Here is a 22,853-nt window from a genome sequence, read left to right as displayed (position 1 = left end):
AGCAAAGTGATTCAGTTATACATATATGTATCTATACTTGTTCTGATTCTTTTCCATTATAGGTTATTACAAGGTACTGAACATAGTTCCCTGTGCTACAGACTAGGTCCTTGTTGGTTATCTATTTTATATATAGTAGTGTGTATATTTTGATCCCAAGCTCCTAATTTATCCCTTCCACCCTTCCTCTTTGGTAAACGTAAGTTTGTCTTCTATGTCTGTGAGTCTATTTCTGTTTTATAAATAAGTTCATTTGTATCATTTTTTTTAGATTCCACGTGTAAGTGATATCATATGATATTTGTCTTTCTCTGTCTGACCTACTTCACTTAATAAGATAATCTCTAGGTCCACCCATGTTGCTGCCGATGGCATTCTTTCTTTTTTTTTTTTTTTTGGTGGCTGATTAATATTCCATTGTACTTATGTACCACACCTTCTTTATCCATTCATCTGTTGATGGACACTTAGGTTGCTTCCATGTCTTGGCTATTGTAAATAGTGCTGCTGTGAACATTGGGCTGCATGTGTCTTTTTGAGTTAGAGTTTTCTCCAGATATATGCTCACGAGTGGGATTGCTGGATCATATGGTAGCTCTATTTTTAGTTTTTCAAAGAACCTCCATACTATTTTCCATAGTGGCTGCACCAATTTACATTCCCACCAACAGTGTAGGAGGGTTCCCTTTTCTCCACGACCTCCCTAGCATTTTTTTTTTGTTTTTGATTTGTTGTTGTTGTTGCTGTTGGCTGGGCCACATGGCTTGTGGGATCTTAGTTCCTTGACCAGGGATTGAACCCAGGCCCTTGGCAGTGAAAGCATGGAGTCCTAACCACTGGACCTCCAGGGAATTCCCTTCAGCATTTATTATTTGTAGACTTTTTGATGATGGCCATTCAGGAGTAAAGTATTGTGATCACAGAAATGGGTGGAGCTTGTGTCTGGTTCCTTTGAGCGCAGGAAGCCACTGACCGGTACAGAACACAGGACGTCAGGTGGCCGCAACACGGCCAAGGGTAGAGTTGGCCTATGACTATAATAGAAACAGAGTGTAGGGACAATGCCTCAGGGCTTAAGGCAGGCAAATTATGGCAGCAAGGTGAGGTTGACTAATGGAATTGCATGAACCAAGAGTCAAATGAGGGCCAGAAGGCAATGAATGGACAGCCCTGATGCAAACTCAGTGCTTCCTCATTTTCCCACAGTGGAAATGGGGTCAATTTCCATTTATATTAGGTGCTGATCCAGAAGTCCCCATTTTAGACCTGAGTTCCTGGAAACAGACTCTGAAACCCTGAGATTAGCATACAGGAGATTTAATGGGGAGTCCTCTTGGGAACAACACCTGTAAGGGCATGAAGGAAGCAGGAGTGGGCAGTAGGAAAAGTTGGTCCACAATGTAGCTGCAGCAGAGGCCCCAGCTAATCTTATGGGGAGCTCTGCAGTTGTAATGGCCTATCAGCGTTGTCCCAAATTAAAGCAAGGGGGCAAGTGTTTCTTTCTCCTCAGTATCCAGGCGCTGGATATGAGCTGGCCCAGGAAGGACAGTCCTGAAAGGAGACCAGCTGAGAGCCCCAGATGTCCGGCCTCCTGGTAGATGGTGCAGTGAGTGGCCCTCCGTCCTGCATGGGGTGTGTGGACGGCATCTCACAGCACCCATTAACAGTCTCCTCCAGCCCAATGCAGGATGGCCACTGGCTCAGGAGCTCCAAACTGCTGCCTCTTAGGTCTATAATTTTTCTTTTGTCTCATCTTTTCCTACTTTGCTCCTCTCCCCTACCTGCAACGTTCACTTTAACTACGAAAACCTCCTCACCACTACCTGACCATACAGTGTGCTCTTGACACCACACCTGCCTTTTCATGTGTGATTTCATCAGCATAGAATGTCCTTCCTCCCTTCCATTCATCCAAATCATGGTCTTCTTATAAAGCCGACTTCAAAAGCTACTTGTATTATAAAATTTGACATTGAATCGATTTCTCCTTCATTTGGGGTCCTGAAGCATTTTGTTTGTGACTTTGTTATCCTATCCGTCCTGCTTGCACTATAGTCGATCTTGTGCTTGTGTTTTCCCTTCTCAGATTATAAATTCCATACATACAGAGCTCACTCCTTTATCCTATATTCTATCCATTACCTAGCATCCGGTTTGGCACAAAACAGACTCTCAACAAATAGGAATTAATTGCATCAAATGTCCCAAAGTGTTATGAGAATTTCTTAGGAATAACCTACCTAAAGATCTGAAGACCTTTTGCCATCACCCTGTATTCTTCCTTCTCATGGGAAGCAGGTAACACATCTATTTAATAGAATTTGAGTACCAACTACGGGACAGATCCTGACAGGGCTATTTCTAATTATTCTTTTTGTTGTTGTTGTTGAGGTAAAATTCACATACTATAAAACTAATCATTTAAAAATGTGCAATTCAGTAGCATTCAGTACATTCACAATGCTGTGCAGCCATCACCTCTATCTAGTTCCAAAACATTTACATCACCTCCAAAGCAAACCTGCTTCTTTTGTTCTTAAAGAAATTACACCTAGCCTGTGTTCCCCAGAAGCGAGGCATATTGCAACACGAAAAGGATGGGTCTAATGTCTGAAAACTTATTGTTAAACCCACCTTTAAAAGGGCTTCTGTTGTGAGTGGCACACATAGGGCAGCTTGCTTGTTCTTTGTGCGGAATCGACATCAAGAGACTTTGGAAACATAATTTTTTGGTACTTGGGCAGCTGGTGATCATTGGTCCCGATGCCCTCAAAAAAAAACCTTTGTGTAGAAATCAAGCTGGCTTGCTTTCTATGTTTCTGTTACTGAAGGGGAAGAAGGAACTTTCTTTTCAGTGTTCTGAGAGGATTATGTTTGGGTATCACCAGAGGTTTTAAATTCCCATCCTGAGGGGACACCCCCCAACTTTGGAACAAGGGAGGCCCTGAGTGACTGGGGTGGAGAGGTGGTAGCTGTGTGGTCTGCACCGCAGCCTTGCTTAGCATTGTATGCGATGGACAAGGAAGGGACAATAAAACCCCTTTGGCCAGTCTTTGTCTTTTGGTGTCCTTACTGGGGTTTTGGGTTTTTTTTTTGTTTTGGCCATGCTGTGTGCCATGTGGGATCTTAGTTCCCCAACCAGGGATCGAACCCGTGCCCCCTGCAGTGAAAGCTCCGAGTCTTAACCACTGGACTGCCAGGGAACTCCCTCGGTGTCCTTAAATTTCTGTCTCCTTGTGATTAAATGAATGAAATTACAAGCTCCCTCAGGAAAGGGGAGGCAGTCACTGGCTGGGAAGTTCAAAACCACACTTTATCTATGACTAAGGAACATAGATGCTTTCAGTAATCATCTTATTTCTTTTTTTCAATCACTCTGAACTATATTCTGCTTTACAGATGCGAGGAAACTGAGGCTAAGAGAGGAAAGTAATGTGGTCAGACTCACAAGGAAACACAGAGGTAGGATTTGCAGACCCTGCCATATGGTGCGGAGGTTTTCTAAGGAAACACTGCCTAGGAACCCGGCCCACCCCCACTCCTTATCCATTCTAACCTCCAAGCGTTGTTGTGACAACACGTAGCGACTCCTTTCCCCATCCCAAGTGGTGATCTTAACAGTGAACCCTTTAATTCTTCCTCTCGGGGACATCCATCTCATCTATGACATGTAGCAAAGATGATAATCGAGACAATTGGAATATTAGTGGCTCAGATTCTCATCCCCATCGGGAGACCAAACACACACATACCAAGGAGAAACCATACACAGGTTTATTTTATTGTATTTTATTGTATTTCTACAAAGGCAACATCAACTTACCCTGTTAAAATCACTTCTGAAAATAAATTCTCTGGAAATGCATTCTTTATAAATGTAAAGCGTGCAATAATGTGTAAATTTACAGAAACATTTTAAACTGGTTAGCTCAGGTGATAGTCTGTAAAATAGGTTTTGTTTCTGGAGATAGTACAGGTATCCCTAGACTTTCTTAAAGTCTTTACTTAATTCTGATTAAGGCTGTACGAACAGAGATTTATCTTAATGGTGTAAAATGATTAATTACATAATTAAAATGACCTGTAAGAACTTTTGAGTCATCCAAAAGTTAAAAAGCAGGGCCAGTATTTTAAAAGAGAGGATGACACCTTGGAAAGTCATTTTTATGCCACATCAGCGATAACTTTTAGTGGATTATTCTTGCCTCACTTGACGGCAGGCACTTCAAAATGACTAAGGAAAAATTGTCATACTTGATTAGTCCTCATCATTTTTGGTTTTGAAGGAAATGTTTGTAAATGAGTAAAAGACCCCAAATAAATGTGTCTGGGCCTGTGTATTATTTTTTTAATTTGAATATTCATCTGTTATAATTAAAACAAAACATGTCCACAAGCATATGAAGCTGCGTTTGGATTTCCACAAGTATGTTTAGATTTGTTAATGCCTTGTATTTCATGTTTGGAAATCAGACCATGCTAATGCCTTTTTCTCCTTATGATTGTAATCAGCATTGAAAGCTTGGCTTCCATTAACAGATAAGCCTTTACAATAAAAGAATCAAGATCTAAGTTCATTACTTCACTATTCGTTTCTGCAGACACCTGGCTACGTGGAGTACACCATGCTTCAGATATATTCTTAGGAAAACACTGGGACAGCATGCCGAAGTTTTCTATATTGTTTCACAAAAAGCTAGAAGTTAATGAAAGGGCTCATTTTCACAACAAGAAGTAGAGATTTACTCCCCCAGTCAATTCTCTACAGTCCCCTCTAGAGAATCCCATGAGTTCAGGTTAGAAGGAACTGGTCTTCCCTTTCCAAAATCATCCAATTCCTCATTGAAACACTGCTCAGAATCCTCCTCGGGTTTACTCATCCCTGCAGGAAAGCCTGGTGCGAGGAAGGACACCTTGGTCCGGGTGAACTCTGGTCACACTGAACTTGTACTTGGCAGGAAGAAAAGCTGACTGCAGGGTGAGAAGCCCTACTTTTTGCAGTGGATATAATTCTTCCCTGTACTTGTTCAGGAAACTCTTACTACAATACAATTTTAAATAAGCTCTTAATTTGAGAAGCTTATTAACTCTGCTTTTCGCATTTTCATCTTTTACAGAGCATCGTGGAGATCGTGGTCCACCGTGGACTGTGTGTAAGATGAGCTGGGGGTGTCGGGGTAAATCGGGAGGAACCTACAGTACTGGCAGAGCACCAAAGTGCCCCGGCAAGTTTTGAAGAGCTGTACGATGTACTTGCGAAATTTCTGCCCCAGGAAAAAGTAGATGACCGGATTAAGGCAGCAGTGAACAAAAGCCAAGGTCTCTGTGGCCTGAATGGCATAGTCCAGGTGCCTCTCAAAGGTGCAGTCTTGAAGGACCTCCAGCTTCACCAGGGTGTCCAGGAAGAGCACCACGTTGTAAGGGGTCCAGAACCCCAGGAAGAGGACCACCACGGCAAAGATCATCTTCACTGCCTTGTTCTTCTTCTCATTTTTGCAATGCTGCAAGGTCCTAATGATCATGGAGTAGCAGAACAGCATGATCCCCAAGGGGATCACCAGCCCTAGAACGTTGATCTCCAGGGAGCTCAGAACCTTCCACCTCGTGGAGTTGAAAGAATACTTGGTTTTGCAGTAGGTGTGGTTGTGCTCAGTGTAACACGTGCTGAACACAAGGCCTGGGAGGGAGGCGAGCACAGCCACTGCCCACGTGGCCACGCTGGTGATGACCCCGTAAGTCAAGGTCCTCGCTCTCAGGGAGAAGACCGCGTGCACAATGGCCAGGTACCTGTCGATGCTCATGAGTGTGATGAAGAATATGCCACTGTAGAAGCCCACCAGGTACATCCAGGAAACTAGCTTGCAGAGGCCGAGCCCGAACACCCACTGGTCTACGGCATAGTAGCCCCAGAAAGGGAGCGAGAGCACAAAGAGCAGGTCCGAGATGGCAAGGTTGAGCAGGTACACGTCGGTCATGGACTTGAGCCGCTTGTACTTGAACAGGACCAGAACCACCACAGAATTTCCAAGCAGACCAAACAGAAAGACCAAGGAGTAGAGGGGGGGCAGGAAGAGCTCCCCAAATGCCTTGATACCTTCCTTGGTGCAAGGTTTGGGGATGCTTTCATCAAGATAATAATTGTTATAGATGCTTTCATCCAGGGTGGTGTCTGCTATACCCGTGGGGTTCATTTTCAGATTTACAGGCTTCTCACGGCAGGTCTGAGCCCAACCAGAAGAACCTAATGAGTGGAAAAGCCAACAAGATTTCTATCAGAACAAAAGCAAATCAGAACGGTGCTGCGTACAGAGCACAACTGCTTCGTATTTTGCCCAGATCACCATACACTCTTCCCAATCTTCCCACATTGAAGGGCTCAGGTCCTTGAACTGAAGGGCAGTGCAGCCGAAGTGAAATAATCCTGCCCTTTGGAGGCAGATTCCAAATTACAGCTCTGCCACTTTTTCTACCCCTCTGCTGGGAGCTCTGGTTCTCCTGTTTGTAAGCGGGGGTAGTAAAACCTCTTTATCAACAAGAGGTTTTTCTTTTTTGAAGATTTTTTTTTCAATACAGGGACCATTTTTAAAGTCTTTATTGAATTTTGTTACAATATTGCTTCTGTTTTATGTTTTTTGGCCGTGAGGCATGTGGGATATTAGCTCCCCGACCAGAGATTGAACCCGCATCCCCTGCACCAGAAGGCGAAGTCTTAACCACTGGACTGCCAGGGAAGTCCCAATGATGAGGTGTTTTTCAAAAATATATTTCTGAAAGTTAGTCTGGCATTACTGAAATCACTCGCAAGAATGACAAGACTAGCTGACGTGCCCAACAGAACTTTATCCAGGGCCTTTCTAACATGAAAGCCAAAAACAAAAAATTAAAAAAAGATTTAAAAATCTATGCATGTTTCCCCTTCAGACTGTAACACCAAAAATTCAGTGATGACTTAGGTAAATCATCAGGCTAGAAGGGAACCAGGTTGGCCTCTTGCCTTTATATAAAAATTCTGGGGGCTTCCCTGGTGGCACAGTGGTTAAGAATCCGCCTGCCAATAAAGGGGGCACGGGTACGAGCCCTGGTCCAGGAAGATCCCACATGCCGCGGAGCAACTAAGCCCGTGTGCCACAACTACTGAGCCTGCGCTCTAGAGCCCAAGAGCCACAACTACTGAGCCCACGCGCCACCGCTACTGAAGCCCGCGCGCCTACAGCCCGTGCTCCGCAACGAGAGGCCACCGCAATGAGAAGCCCACGCACCGCAATGAAGAGCAGCCCCCGCTGGCTGCAACTAGAGGAAGCCCGCGGGCAGCAACGAAGACCCAACGCAGCCAAAAATAAATAAATTAATAAATAAATCTATTTAAAAAAAAAAAATCTGGGACTTCCCTGGTGGTCCAGTGGTTAAGAATCCACCTTCCGATGCAGGGGATGTGGGTTCGATCCCTGGTCAGGGAACTGAGATCCCATATGCCGCTGGGCAACTGAGCCTGTGCGCCACAACTAGATTGCCCACATGCCACAATGAAGCTCCTGCGTGCTACAACTAAGACCCAATGCAGCCAAATAAATAAATATTTTTTTAAAAAAGAATAAAAGAAAAGGGGGCAAGGACCAAGAAAATATTTCTTTTTAAAAATTCTAGGGACTTCCCTGGTGGCGCAGTGGTTGAGAGTCCACCTGCCGATGCAGGGGACACAGGTTCGTTCCCCAGTCCGGGAAGATCCCACGTGCCGCGGAGCGGCTGGGCCCGTGCACCATGGCCGCTGAGCCTGCGCGTCCGGAGCCTGTGCTCCCCAACGGGAGAGGCCACAGCAGTGAGAGGCCCGCGTACCGCAAAAAAAAAAAAAAAAAAAAAAAAAAAAAAAAAAAATCAATCTTACACACTGAATCCTATCAGAGTGGGAATTAGCAGGACAGATCTAGAAAAGGCACATCATAGCCAGAAATAAAATCTCTACCTCGCCAACCACCCTCATTTCTTATCTAAATTGGCAGATGAAGAGGTTACCTTCTTAAAGTTATTCACACGTCCACATGTGAATTGGAGCAATGCAGGAGGCTTTCCAACTCAAGGCCACCTCCTCTTGCATCCTTCTTAGTGGCACCCTGATATTCCTTATCAAAACCCTTTCACATTGTTCGATAATTCACATCTATTCCCCATCTCCCACCCTGACCTCCACACACCCAAACACCCAAGCTATGTGTTTCTCAAGAGAGAGGTTTTGGTTTATTCCTGCAAACAGATGCTGAAGACCTGGGGCATCTCAGGGTCTCAAAAAAAAAAAAAAAACTGTGTTAAATGATTATCAAGTCTAGTTAAATGAATAACAATTCTAGCCTTCCTCCATAATTTTACCAGTGAAAATGAAAGGAATAAGAGAGACTGAGGTGTTAGGAAATTATCAGGAGAAGAAACGAAAGTCAACACAGCTGGTAAATGTCTGGAATTATTCTGCAGGCCTTATTTGGCAGGTGTTTCGTGACCTGGGAGTCTTGATAGAAGCCAGAAGCGGAAAAGTGTATATGCTGAATGAAAATTAGCTGTGTGTTCTGAGCCTGTGGCTTAGGCCACATGTGTGCAGGAGGAGAGCCCTGTATGTATGTGAGAGCCAGTCAGATGAGGGCTGGGAGGGTGGGTTGTGTGTGAGCTGCAGGACAGGTGCCAACAGAACGACCAGCAGGATGACCAGGATGCCTGAGTGATAGGGTTAGCTGTGTGGCTGGGCAGCTTTCAGCGCTTCCAAAGTCCACACACTTGTGGACAAAGCAATGCAGGGCCTCAGGCCCTGGGAACGTGTCCCCTCACCCGCACCCCCCTACCCCCCCCCCCAACCCCGGCCACGCCGGCCCCTTACCTTGTGTTTCTCAAAGTAGCTCCAAGGCAGGTCTGCGAGGCAGTGCCTGGTTTGCTCAAGAAGCACGGCGCTAAGAACGACAGGAGCCTTTGAAGGGCTCGTGGCTTCCTGTGAGCACCAGCTCTGTTCCTCATCCATCTATGCTGAGTTCAAGTGGGGTTTTTTGATAGAAGTAAGAAGCAGAAAATGAGTGACTCTTAGCTTGGGTTCAGGTTAAACTCTTAGTCACTCATTTCCCCAAACTGAAAGCTGGGAAGGTTTGCTCTCTGCAAGATGAGGGAAGTTAAGTTTTTCAAGAGAGAAACTTTTAAATGTTTTAAAATTTATTTGTTGGATTTTTAATTTAAATTTTTTCATTTTAGCTGGCTATGTGCTGTAGAAGTGATCTTTATACTCTGGATCAGTGGGCTGTTTGTTATTTCCCCATCATGGATGTACAGTGGCCAGCAATCAAGATATTCAGTGTTCTCTAAACAGTGGGATCTGAGGAGGTTGGAGTGAGAGGCCAGATTTATTTAAGAATAAGGATAGTCAGGAGGAGAGAAAAGTGTATCCAAATGTCTGGCAGTGACGTGGAGGCCCTAGTCAACCACATTCAATAAACATCCTCAGCCTGGTGTAAAGTGACATGACAACAAAGCTCTAAGCCCTTTTCCCAACAGGAAGAGCCCTCCCCCAAGCCCCTTCCACTGAGAAACAGCAGAGCTTCCCCTGACAGTGCTCCTGGCTGAGAGCTTCTTCAGGTTCACATACCCATCGTAGCCAAGGAGCTGACATCAGTCCTGAGTCTTTTCTATATGGTATCCTGCCAGCTTCTGCCAGCTCCCAGCCATTTCCTTCTACGTGTCCACAGTTGCTTGGCTCTTTGGTTCAGCTTACAAGAGCCACAAATGTCATTTTTCCTGAGGAATTTGCATAAATAAGAACTGAAAAATTGAGCTAGTGTGGTGTTTATCAACCTTTTTTTTCCCATTATCACCCCTCCCAAGGAGTTTTTTTGGATTTTTTTTTCCTAGTCACCTCCCCATGATATATTTTAATACCACAGATAAATAGGGAAGTTCTCTGGTGGTCTAGTGGTTATGATTCAGTGGTCCGGGTTCGATCTCTCGTCTGGGTACTGAGATCCCACAAGCTGCTCGGTGCAGCCAAATTAATAATAATAATAATACCACAGATAAATAGCAAATCTGCTTATGTTTCATATATATATGCAAATATATATGCTTTATATATATATAAAAGAGTAAGGTTTGTTTAGGGTGGGGGGAGTTGCTTCTGGCTTCTAATGGGAAAAGACCAGAAATGCTGCTTAAAATCCTACCGCACACAGGCCAGCCCTCCACAATACAGTCATCCAGCCCAGAAGGCCAGCAGTGCTGAGGCTGAGGACTCCTCAGCTAGAGTAATATTCCCACCTGTGAACTGTGGAACCAGATTCATAGAAATCCAGTGAAAAGGAAATAGACAAATAACCTTAGGGAATGCTGGGCTTGGATTCAGGTTAAATACAGTTCCTTACGGCAGTGCTTTCCAGTGCTAATAGTATCATGAACTCTGGAAGCAGATGTAGAGTAAAAATGTCCCAGATATATTTTGTTGCCAGAGCTGACACCATATCCTTGCTCAAAACCCGCCAACCCCTCCCTTGGACAGGAACATGTATCTTTAAGTCACAGGGTCTGGAGACAAAAAAGCGGAGTTATAGGAAGAGAAAAACAAAAGCCCAGATAGAACCAGCTGGAACCAAGATGAATCTGACCTCCAGCAACCCCTGAGCCTCATTTTATGCTGATTTCACTACTTCAGCTACTAAATGACACCCCTGCTCTAGGCTATGACCCAAAGTTGATCCACGTGTGTGAGAAGCTCATCCGTAAACAAAGTTCCCGCTTCTCCATTCTCAGGCCATTTAATAAAGCTTGCACTGCATCAATCTCAGCTTCGTTTTTGTTTCTGGCTGCACGAACCTGAAACTTCCCTGCTGAGGCAGGGGGCCTCGGCTGGGCTAGGGCCCAAGCAGGGGTCCATACGACCTGATTCGGTAACAATTTGACCAGTAAATCCATGCCCATTATACAGAGTAACTTATTTTTAGAAATGCAGAGCCTGAGGAAGGTTCCACCATGGAATTAGAAGCCTTGAGGGACCAGTTACCCTGGGCAAGGCCATCTGAGCATGTTGTGTAAGTCTCCATGGACCCTCCATGGAGGGGGGAGAAGTGGTAAGGTCTAGAACAGATGATATCTGGATGTCCAAATTGTCATCAGTGGTAGTTGGTCATTGTGGGTCTGGAGATGGTCCCTTAAAGCTAGTTGGTGCTCCCTTGACTGACTGGCCATGTGACAGACACCTGGCCCCATGAGTGGGGATAAGCCCAAGCTCCAGGGTCCATGTTAGCTAAGGGCACTTGCTTTTTGAGACCTGCTCAGTCTGGGTTTGGATCTCAGGGCCACCATGTACCAGCTATACGAACCTCAATTTTCTCATCTGTAAAAAAGGGTGATAAAGTCTGAGGATTGTGGGAGGATTAATGACCTAATGTTTGTAAAACACTTAGCATGGTGCCTGGTACAGATATGTGCTCAAAATGGCACCAGCTGTGAAAATTAGTAGGATAAATAAAACACACAGGAATAGCTTTCTCTCTTGAAATGGGTGAGCCTGGTATGTTGCCCTTAGCCATAACTAGGAATCCAGGAAATATTTTGATTTAGATGCAGCGGGCCACAATCAATTTCTGAGTTGCTGTTCAGGTTAAAAGCAGGTTTCAGGGCTTCCCTGATGGTGCAGTGGTTAAGAATCCGCCTGCCAATGCAGGGGACACGGGTTCGAGCCCTGGTCCAGGAAGATCACACATGCCGTGGAGCAACTAAGCCTGTGAGCCACAACTACTGAGCCTGACCTCTAGAGCCCGCAAGCCACAACTACTGAGCCCACGTGCCACAACTACTGAAGCCCGCACACCTAGAGCCTGTGCTCTGCAACAAGAGAAGCCACAACAATGAGAAGCCGGCGCACCGCAACGAAGAGTAACCTCTGCTCACTGCAACTAAAGAAAGCTCGTGCACAGCAACGAAGACCCAACACAGCCAAAAATTAATTAATTAATTATTTTTAAAAAAAGCAGGTTTCAGATTTCCAAGTTGCAAAGGTTACTGCCCTGGAGAAAGTCAGTCTTCAGGTTTGCAAAGTAATAATGATAGTGTCCTGGAGAAACACTAAATAGGTTTTCCCTCCAGTAAGGGATTCAAAACTAAACAATATCCCCACCCACCAAAAAAAAAAAAAAAAAAAAGAATAAAGGATGAAATTTTAAGAATCCAGAGAAGCCTGCTGTCGGACCCAGCGCCGTCTGGGAGCCCCTAATTGTTGCTCCAGGTTCTTTCAGGTGTACGTGTCTGTTGTTCCCAGTGCTCTACTGGGCTAGAGAAAGAGGAGGAACCTGTCCTGAATCCTCGCAGTGAAAATGAAGGAAAGCCTGAGGACCAAGGCAAGATGGAAAACAAAGAACAGCCACTGGTTGCGGGAAAGCTGGGAGTAGCTTGTACTGTGGAAGACAAGGAAAAGTTAGAAAACAAGGGAAGGACAGATCTCAGGGGAAAGACAGAAGATGAGGAAGTACTAAAGGATAAGGAAAAGCCAGAGAGTGAGGCAAAGCCAAAAGAAGGAAATCCAGAGAGTGAGGGAAAGCCAGTGAGCGAGGGAAAGGCCGTAAGTGAGGGAAAGCCAGTGAGCGAGGGAAAGCCAAAAGAAGAAAAGCCAGCCAGCAAACCAAGGGCTGCAGGAAAGTGCCCAGCTGGGGATGATGTACCCAGGAAGGCCAAAAGAAAAACCAACAAGGGGCTGGCTCAGTGTCTCAAGGAATACAAGGAGGCCATACACGATATGCATTTGAGCAATGAAGCGATGATAAGAGAATTTGACGAGATGGCCAGGGTGGAGGATGAGGTGTAGAAAACCAGACAGAAATTGGATGCAAAAAAGTTTACAGGACCCCTTCCACCCGAGGGGCCCAAGGGAACTCAGGGGTGGCTGCAGGGCCCCACAAAGGGGCTTTGAAGACATTCCTTTTGTGTAGTGCCCCTGGCAGGCATTTGCAAGGCCCTATGCTTTATTTAACCTTATGCTAATACTATGCTTTAGGTGTCACTCTCTTTATCCAACTGCAGCCCTGTGTGTTTCAGTAGCAGATTTTCATCCATTGCATGGAAAAATGTTTATGGTGCATTGTAAAATGTTTTAAAAACCAGTTTTCAGAACCATATATACGGCATCAGTCCATTTTTGTAAAACTACAAAGATACTTACCTAGTGATCCATGTACAGAAAAAACTCGGAAAGCTGTGTCTACTAAAAGATTAACAGTGGTTTAAAAAAAAAAAAAAAAGAATCCAGAGAAGGGAGGTGGTGCACTCAAGGCAACACAGCCAGAGACACAGTCAGGGCTAACGCCTACCCTCCTGACATTTTCATGGACAATATCTTTTATTGAGCTAAGTTTCTGAAACCTGACCAGAAAGAAGGTGACCAACAAAAAAATACCCAGAGCAAACCCACCCCCAAAGCAAGGTGGTATGTCATATGCTGCACAGCACAGACCTTCAGCAAGAAACAAAGCGATAGCGTGAGCCTACAGCGCCTCCTAGTGGACCAAACCTTATTTCACGACCAAAGACATCAAAATACAATCCCCAGGCCACAGGTACCGTAGCCACCCAGCGTGTCTGACACTGGAAGGCAAAAACTCCCAAGGCCTACAGGAGGAGCTCCATGGACCTCTGCTGCAGAGCAGAGGTGATAAAGCATCCAGAATTTGGTGTCAGACCTGTTACTTACAGCTTAAAATGAGAGAAGGCAAAAAAAAAAAAAAAAAAAAAAATGAGAGAAGGCTATGAGGCAGGCCACACAGGGGTTGCACCCAAGGACAGTAACAGCAAGCGAGAGCTGTAGGGGGCAACTTATGTATGGCAAGCAGGGTGGGGTTAATTAGTTTTCAAGAGTTCTCTGTTGATTGGCTAAGTTGAAAAACTTTGTAGGCTTGGAGCAGAGGAGCTGTCCCTAGTCATCTATTCCCAGTCCCCAGGACAATTAGGGCTGGTTCCTAGTGATCCCAGAGTACACACAAGAGGCTAATGGGGGAAGTGACTGGGGTATGGACCTAACTCCTCAAAAAGGGGAACTGACCGGTCCTCAAAACTGGGTCAAGAAAGCATTTGAACAAACTATATTACAGGGGAGGTCTGAAGAAACAGAAAAAACTTTGGAAAGGAAATAAAAGATTGCAAACAGTTAAATTACAAATGGGCTGTTTCGTTTTGTTTTTTGACAATAACTAAAAATTACTGCACATTTGAAAACTAGAAAACACATTTTCATGTAACCTGGATGTCAAAGAAAATACTATAGAAAATAGAAAACACTTATAACTGAATGATAATAAAATATCATTTATCCAATATTGTGCTCTGGGACTTCTCTGGCAGTCCAGTGATTAAGACTCCAAGCTTACACTACAGGGGGTGTGGGTGGGGGAACTAAGATCCTAACATGCTGTGCAGTGCGGCCGAAAAAAACAAACAACAACAACAACAAAAATTGTGGTCGGCAGCTAAAGAGGCTCTTAGAGGATAATTTAGACCTTAAATGTTTATACCAGAAAAGAAGAAAGGCTACAAATTGGTAAGAAGTGTTTAACTTGAAAAAGAAACTGCAGAAAAAGGAAGAGTAGAAGAAACTCAAAAAGGGTATAAGGAAGGACTTTTCTGGTGGCCTAGTGGTTAGGATTCCAGGCTTTCCCTGAGGTGGCCCAGATTCAATCCCTGGTCGGGGAAGATCCCGCAAGCTGTGCGGTGTGGCAAAAAAAAAAAAAAAGAAGAAGAAGAAAAAAAAGAGTTTAAGGAAAAAATAATAAACATAAGAGAGAAATTAGTTAAACAGAAATTGAAAGTGGGGCTTCCATGGTGGCGCAGTGGTTAAGAATCCGCCTGCCAATGCAGGGGACACAGGTTCGATGCCTGGTCCGGGAAGATCCCACACGCCGTGGAGCAACTAAGCCCGTGTGCCACAACTACTGAGCCTGCGCTCTAGAGCCCGTGAGCCACAACTACTGAGCCCACATGCCACAACTACTGAAGCCTGCGCGCCTAGAGCCCATGCTCCGCAACAAGAGAAGCCACCGCAATGAGAAGCCTGTGCACCGCAATGAAGAGTAGCCCCCAGGGATTCCCTGGTGGCGCAGTGGTTGAGAGTCCGCCTGCCGATGCAGGGGACACGGGTTCATGTCCTGGTCCAGGAAGATCCCACATGCCGCGGAGCGGCTGGGCCCGTGAGCCATGACCGCTGAGCCTGCGCGTCCGGAGCCTGTGCTCCACAAGGGGCGAGGCCACAACAGTGAGAGGCCTGCGTACCGGAAAAAAAAAAAGAGTAGCCCCCACTTGTTGCAACTAGAGAAAGCCCGAGCGCAGCGACGAAGACCCAATGCAGCCAAACATAAATAAATAAATTAATAAATAAATGTATAAAAAAAAAGAAATTGAAAGTAAAATAGACCCATAAAAGTATTTGAAAACAATAACAAAATTCACAAACCTCTAGGAAGATAAGTAAAGAAAAAATAGGAAAGAATCTTGGGAATGTAAAGGGAGAAATAAATACAGAGCAGAGACTTAAAAGATAATAAATATTATGAATGATTTTATTACAATGAATTTGAAAACTTAAATGAAATGGATAAATTCCTAGAAAAATCTACCTACCAAAATTGTCTCAAAAAGAAGTATAAATCAGTCAAAAATTAAATAAAAATTGACATAATCTTTCAAAATTTGAATCAGTAGTTTAAATGCTTTGCACAAAAACAAAGTTAAAAAAAAAAAAACCCTCAGGATGGTTTTATAGGAAAATTCTACCAAACATGCAAGGATTTTTTTTTTTTATTGGCATATAGCTGCTTTACAATGTTGTGTTAGTTTCTGCTATACAGCAAGGTGAATCAGTTACACACATACATATATCCCCTCCTTTTTGGATTTCCTTTACATTTAGGTCACCACAGAGCACTGAGTAGAGTTCCCTGTGCTATACAGTAGGTTCTCATTAGTTATCTATTTTAGGTTCTCATTAGTTATCTATTTTATACATAGTAGTGTATACATGTCAACCCCAATCTCCCAATTCATCCCACTCCCACCCCTTTCCCCCCTTAGTATCCATACGTTTGTTCTCTACGTGTCTCTATTTCTGCTTTGCAAGTAGATCTATCTGTACCATTTTTCTAAATTTCACATATATGCATTAATATATAACATCTGTTTTTCTCTGACTTACTTCAGTTAGTATGGTAACCTCTAGGTCCATCCATGTTGCTGAAAATAGCATTCTTTCATTCTTTTTTATGGCTGTGCAATATTCCATTGTATATATGTACCACATCTTCTTTATCTATTCCCCTGTTGATGGACATTTAGGTTGCCATGCAAGGATTTTTGTTTCTTTGCTAACTACATATCTCTAGCACCTGAAACAATGTCACACATGGGATATGCTCAAAATTATTCACTGAATGAATATCTTATACAAATTACTTTATATGACATAACCAAGAAACTTAAGACTTCAGTAATGGGCAAAAAGTATAAAAGTAACAATTCACCAAATAGAAAATACAATTAGTAATAAATGATAATGGAATAATGTGCAATCTTCCTAGCAAACAACAACAACAAAAGCAAGAGACTTTTTCCTAAGAATTTAAGTTGTGACCAATTCTCCTAGGTGAAAATTAATTCAATGATTCAACAAGATTTCCTGAACATCTCCTACATACTGGACAATGGTGATTTCAAGAGGAAGTGTCCATGTTTCAGGGCACCAGTTCACAATCAAGTGGAGGAGATGACAATATAAGAAGATAGTTATGATAGAATATTATGTAAAATAAGATTGAACAGAACTGTATAATAAAATAAAGAGATAATTTTATAAAGTATAATACTGAGTAAGTGAGATATGAGCACAATTCTATAACAGAACAGAAATCATACCTGGCTCTGCTTGTTAGAATGAAGGAAGGCTCCTAAGAAGAGTTGATACTTGCCAACCATATTTGCCAAATGAAGGCATGATGTAAGGACTGACTGGCAAGGCTAAGGAAACAGTGGGGTCAGAGGCAAGGAATAGAGAAAGGGCAGGAAACCTGTTTGGGATGGTGATGCTCAGTGTAGTAGGCAGGGAGGGACACTAATGGTAACTGAGATCAGACACAGGCTGACGTCATCACTGGCATCAGCATTCTCTGAAATAAGAGAAACCATAATCTCATCAATGCTCTTCTTTGTAATCGAACGTTAGCTCTACCTCTGAGCACAGTGATGCGGATGTGTCGTAGGCTCCATCCAGTAGGTAGCTCTTGGGAACACCCCATGGGATAGTCACCTTCCACTTCCTTGCTTTCTTTTGAGCTCCTGATCGTTTTCTTCTGCCCCAAAGCACACCAGGGCCAGCTTATCCAGTGTGCGGCACCCCTTCTTTGGATTTAACCCTGACAATTTTCCTTCCCGTTAGGTGAGGATAGGAGACAACAGCTAATTTCCTCTTTGCATCCAAGGAACTAAATATAACACACAAGTACTGCCAAATTCTGAATAATAAAATATGCATTATTCTCCTTTTATGAACAAATGTATTAGTGTGAAGTCAAGTGGAGGCCAGCGTTCATGAAGGAACAAATCCAATCATCTCAAACAGATCGATGGTTGATTACACACCTTACTCCTCCCAGGGGTCATGCTTGACGCCAGAAGGGAGCTGGAGCCCAGAGTCCAACGACCTCATTCCCACCCAGCCGGTCCCCATGTTACAGTTACTCACTGAGGGGAAAAAACTGCTCAGGGTCATTGGCCAGAGGGTATTTCGATCCCCTGAGGTGGATTTTTTTCTGGGTGAGGCTCGGACACCTCAGAGCCTGCCCCCCAGTGCGGGCCCTCGTGCTCTGAGGAGAGTGGGGCCCAGCCCTCCCACCAACCTCTGAGCTTCTGAACCCTAACTTCCGACACCCCTACCCCTATACAAAACCCACCAGTGGCCCAGAGAGGAGAAAGTGAGAGAAATATGGTAGGCAGAGGATAAAGCCTGAAAGGCTTCGCTCCAGTCTGGCTCAGGCTCACAAGGGTCTTGTCTGTAGGGCACAAGGAGGGGTAGTGCCTCACAGCCTACCAGCCAAGGGAGCGGCATGGGGGCATGGCTTCAGAGGAGTTGGTCATGGCTACCTGCCCCCTAACTGCTCAACACTGACCAGCAGGAGACACCAAACACCTACTGCCACTCCCAGCAGCCGCTTCGGCAGCACAGTTCCTCAACCCATTCCCTTTGCTTCTGCTTGGGAGAGGCTGCAAGAAGCTGTATGGTTGATCTAAAAACCTTGCTCATCTCTTTCCTCAAATTCACACAATAAAGAATGCCAATCACTGGCAGGCTGGGGCAACACTCCTGCCTTTTCATCTTTGCTGTACCTAATCAAAAGAAACATATACATAACCATATGATTTATGAGTTTATTTGCTGAATCATTCCTCAGTTATGGAGGCCAATTTCAATGACTTTCTTCCAGAGATAGACTTTTTACATTATTAGGAAGCCCCCCGAATATTGTCTACCACCCCCACACCCCCCGGCAACTATAGCCCACTGGTGAAATTGCAGTTGTTTGACCCTGAGAAATAGTATGAAAAAAACAATCGGAGACTGTTGATGGGCAGCAGAGTCTCCAGGGAACAGCGCCTAGACCCTAGAGAGGTCCCTTCCACACTGCTAGATACCAACATGTTCCATCAGTTCTTCAGGACATATACTCCACACAGAGCAACAACCACCTTTCCTCCTCCAGAGCAACTACCACCCAACACACCTACAATCCACCAGATCCTGTCTCTGGAATAACCAACTGCCTCCAATCCTGACTTTCTACCTGTAAATCAGCCCTGTGAGGTTCTTCCTCCCATCTTAACCCAAGGTTCTATTCCTTCCTTGTTAAACACAGTTGAAGACACAAAATATAAAATACAGCTCTGCATATTCAAAGAATATATTTTTATTTTACCATGTAAATAATTTTGGAAATATGACAGTACATTCAATATGAGGAATTTTAATACTGCCATCTTATATGTGAGAGAGGCAGTAGAGAAGAGTATCACAGGCATTTTTACTACAGAGAAACAGTTTACCACAGCCCTCAAGAGGGTACATGAGGAGTCACCATGAGGAAAGAAGTTGGAAAAAAATCTCATTCCTGCAGCTCTGAGAATCCTTGGGTGGGACCTGTGGAGGCAGAAGGTGGCTGTGGAGACTGGAAAACAGACTGCAGAGGTACACCATGGTCTGTTGCTGCCATCTTTTTTTGGTCTAGGGTAAAAAGAGGAGAAAAATCTCTCGGAAAATAATGGCTCCATGATGTGCTAAATAATGAAGCCATGAACTGCAAAACCCAGGGCTTTCAACAAAGAAAAACAAAACTGCTTAGAAGCAGTTGGGAGAAACCCTGGGCCATATTCCCTTAGGGGTTACTCCCTCCTCAGTGTTCCCAGGTGTCAGACACTGTCTCTCCCATCTCTTAGGAATAGATATCCCTATCCTCCCTCTTCTCTTTCCTCTGGCCTCCTCCGGCCCTGCCATTTCCCTGACACTCCCACGTCAACACTTAGTCCCAGAAGCTGCTTAAACATTAGCACCAAGGGTTAAAGAGCTGGGATATACCAAGCCTTCCTAAGTGCCAGAAGTCAATGTGGAGAGGGAGATGAAGTAGGAAAGACTGAATATTTACCTTATATCCACATAGCCATTGTGATTCTCTCATGCTATGATATTTGAGAACATTCCAAGATAAGAAGTGATACTTAATATAAAATAAAATGTATTTTTAATCAGAAAACATTTTTTATATATGATCTATGGTACTTAAAAATGTCATGTAGAGAAAATTAACTTTTGCTGTTTTCTGAAAATATTTAAAGTTTATATAATAAAACACAAAATGATACTGTGAATATGTTATCAAACAAGAATGTGTGTGTGTGTAAGCTTGTGTGTGTGTGTCCCTGTATACATACACTTTTGGGTGCAAATATTATATAAGCAGTACTCACACCTACACAATGACATGATGTAATAAAAAGCTCATGTACTAAAATGTATCCACGGTACGATGGTATATCTGCATTACAAAAGCCCTCCTCCCTCATACTTTTTTTGAAACGGGGCTCATTTTACTTTATGGGACAGGCACACATTGTTAGCAGTTCCAAGATATATTTATTTGAATGTCTTGGTTTATTTAAGGAAAAAAGGAAGAGATGTTGTGATCAATAACTGAGAGCTGGAAAAGGATCATTCTTGCATATAATTGAGAAGTGGGACTGACTTGGTCAAAAGTGTCAGCCAAGCTACATTAAACATATTTTAACATACAAAACTGATTTTAGAATTATGAGAGTGAAACAAAGAAATGCATTTTCCATGTTGAGTGTAACTTACATCATTTATTCATGAGCAAAATCTTCTAATCAACTAAGTTTTGCAGCTAAGGGAATAACTATAGTATTTAAACTCACCCATTTAGTATGTTTTTAAATGCTTTAGCTTCTTTCAGCTTCTCTAAGAGTTTCTGCTTGATGCTTCTATTACCTCGAGAGCTGAATGCCACTCCAAATTCACTGTCACATCCTCATCTGCATACTAGGGCCTCTCATGGGTCATGTGCTATGAAGTAATGTAACCAGCTTTTCAATTCAATCTAGTTTTACAGCTAACATTTAAATTCAGCTCAGAATTAATTTGGAGGATCCAAAGAATATTATCATTCTTAAACATGTGGAAAATTTACATGTGAAAAAATATCCCTTCTCAAGAAATTGAGAGTTAAGTTTCAGAACTCTTACCTATGAATGTGCTCAAGACGATCATCAACAATATCATTCCCACCCACCTTATGGTTTAGCAGTCATAGTTTATTACAGAGCTTGGAATAGTTGGGGAGAAATATTACTGTAGGCTAAAACCTAGAAAAATTCACATAATTAGTTTAATGATAAAGATATTACCCCAGCTGTTATGTCATATGACAGATCTTGACTATTGTTCTTGCACCCAAACTAGGATTCAGTGCTTCATTTTGGCAGTTATGTTAAGGGCCACAATCTGATTATATGCATGTGCAGCCTTTTCATCACAGAATTTAGAAAAAAAAAGTTAAGAACAGAAATAATGTACTAATTTAAAATATACTTACAGTCACATACAAAAACTAAATTAAATATTAATATTTAGACTCTTGCTTTCTGAGATGGCCCACACTCTGTCCGTGGAGTGTGTTTTTCCCAGGGCCGTTCTCACTTTTTGAGATGGACCTCATTCTGTCTATGGAATGTGTACCTCTCTAAATAAAGCCACTTCTTACCGATCACTTTGTCTCTCAGTGGATTCTTTCTGTGACAAGGCATAAAGAACCTGAGCTTCAGTAAGTCCTGACACCAGTTGTGCAGGAACTAATAAGACCCCCACTCAGGTGGAGGATGGAATGATGATGTTGACCCTCCTGACTTCAACAAACTAAAGCTTGGACTCTGTCGACCTTTGCCCCAATTCTATGCTGAATTCTCCTCAGCTCAAGCCCCCTCCTGAATATGCATGTACCCTTAGTTTAAAACTTCCCCAGTTTTGCAGTTCGGGGAGACACCTCTTTGGGAAAAGATCCCCAGTATTCTCCTTACTTGCTGCAAGGAGAATCCTTCCTTCTCCCCAACCCCCCCCAAATTAATATTTAATTAGATCAAAGATTCCTCAATATATAAGTGATACTGGTAGAAATTTAAAGTGCATTTCAAATAATTCTTCCATCAAAGGATCTATTATGGCAATACAGTGGTTCTTGGAGTGTTGTCCTTGGACCCCTAAAGGGGCTTCAGGATTGTTTCAAGGGGCCTATGAGGTCAAAACTATTTTTGTAATACTACTACTAATACCAAAGTAAATAATTTTAACTTCTAAAGAATTTCTAGAATTACAGTTGACCCTTGAACAACGTCGAGGTTAGAGACACCCACCGTCCATGTGGTCAAAAATCCGACTATAAATTAAGTTGGCCCTCCAAGTATGCAGTTCCATGTCCGTGGATTCAACCAACCACGGATCAGATCGTGTAGTGATGTAGTATTTACTATTGAAAAAAATCCACCTATAAGTGGACCCATGCAGTTCAAACCCATGTTGTTCAAGGGTCAACTATATATCTGTTTTTAACTTTTTTCTTCTATATCCTAAAGAATGTACAAAGAGGGGACTTCCCTGGTGGCACACTGGTTACGACTCCACACTCCCAATGCAGGGGGCTCGGATTTGATCCCTGGTCAGGGAACTAGATCGCACATGTATGCTGCAACTAAGGAGCCCACGTGCCACAACTAAGGCCCGGTGCAACCAAATAAACAAATACATATATATATATATTTTTTCTTTTTTGTAAATAAATAAAGAATGTACAATGAAATTTCCCAGAGGCTACAATGTCATGATGCTGCCAGTGGTTTTACCTGCCAATGCTTTTGCACCATTAGTGCAAATATCAACACAGTGAAAAAGGCAAATAACATCTTATTATTATGAAAATAGTTTTGGACTTGCAAACACTCTAAAAGAATCTCTGGTTTCCACCAGAGGGCTCCACATTCCACACTTTGAAAACTGCAGTATTAGGGTAATGAATCTTGCCAACAGGTGACAGAAGGTATAGTTTAGTATATTCAAATTAATCCTAGCCACAAGTTAAGATATTGTGAGTTATCAAATGTAATCCAGGATTAGGCAAAGCCTTCTTAGATATATAACAAAAGCACAACAACAACAAAAAAAGTAAATTAGACTTACAAAAACTTTTATGCTTCAAAGGATACCATCAAGTAAAAAGACAACCCACAAAATGGGGGAAAAATATATATAT

At 43.2% G+C, this 22,853-nt stretch overlaps 1 protein-coding gene and 1 pseudogene across 2 annotated transcripts; one reads left to right on the top strand and one right to left on the bottom strand.

Moving 5' to 3' along the window:
- Positions 1-4,623: 4,623 nt before the first annotated feature.
- Positions 4,624-6,447, bottom strand: CCR4 (C-C motif chemokine receptor 4). The gene has a single exon (XM_079933531.1). It carries the CDS (start codon positions 6,189-6,191, stop codon positions 5,112-5,114), a length of 1,080 nt encoding a protein of 359 aa, XP_079789657.1. The 5' UTR covers positions 6,192-6,447; the 3' UTR covers positions 4,624-5,111.
- A 4,974-nt stretch (positions 6,448-11,421) lies between these two features.
- On the top strand, positions 11,422-12,941 carry LOC307192942 (transcription elongation factor A protein-like 2; annotated as a pseudogene). Its single transcript has 2 exons — positions 11,422-11,431; positions 12,252-12,941. The product of its transcript is annotated as a transcription elongation factor A protein-like 2 (transcript).
- The last annotated feature ends 9,912 nt before the right edge of the window (positions 12,942-22,853 follow it).

The sequence above is a fragment of the Stenella coeruleoalba genome, assembly GCF_951394435.1.
Source record: "Stenella coeruleoalba genome assembly, chromosome: 10".
Classification (NCBI taxonomy): domain Eukaryota; kingdom Metazoa; phylum Chordata; class Mammalia; order Artiodactyla; family Delphinidae; genus Stenella; species Stenella coeruleoalba.
This window is presented reverse-complemented; position numbering and strand designations above follow the sequence as displayed.

Excerpts from the sequence above, each read along its gene's own strand:
- CCR4 (XM_079933531.1), bottom strand. The coding sequence starts at position 6,191 with ATGAACCCCACGGGTATAGCAGACACCACCCTGGATGAAAGCATCTAT.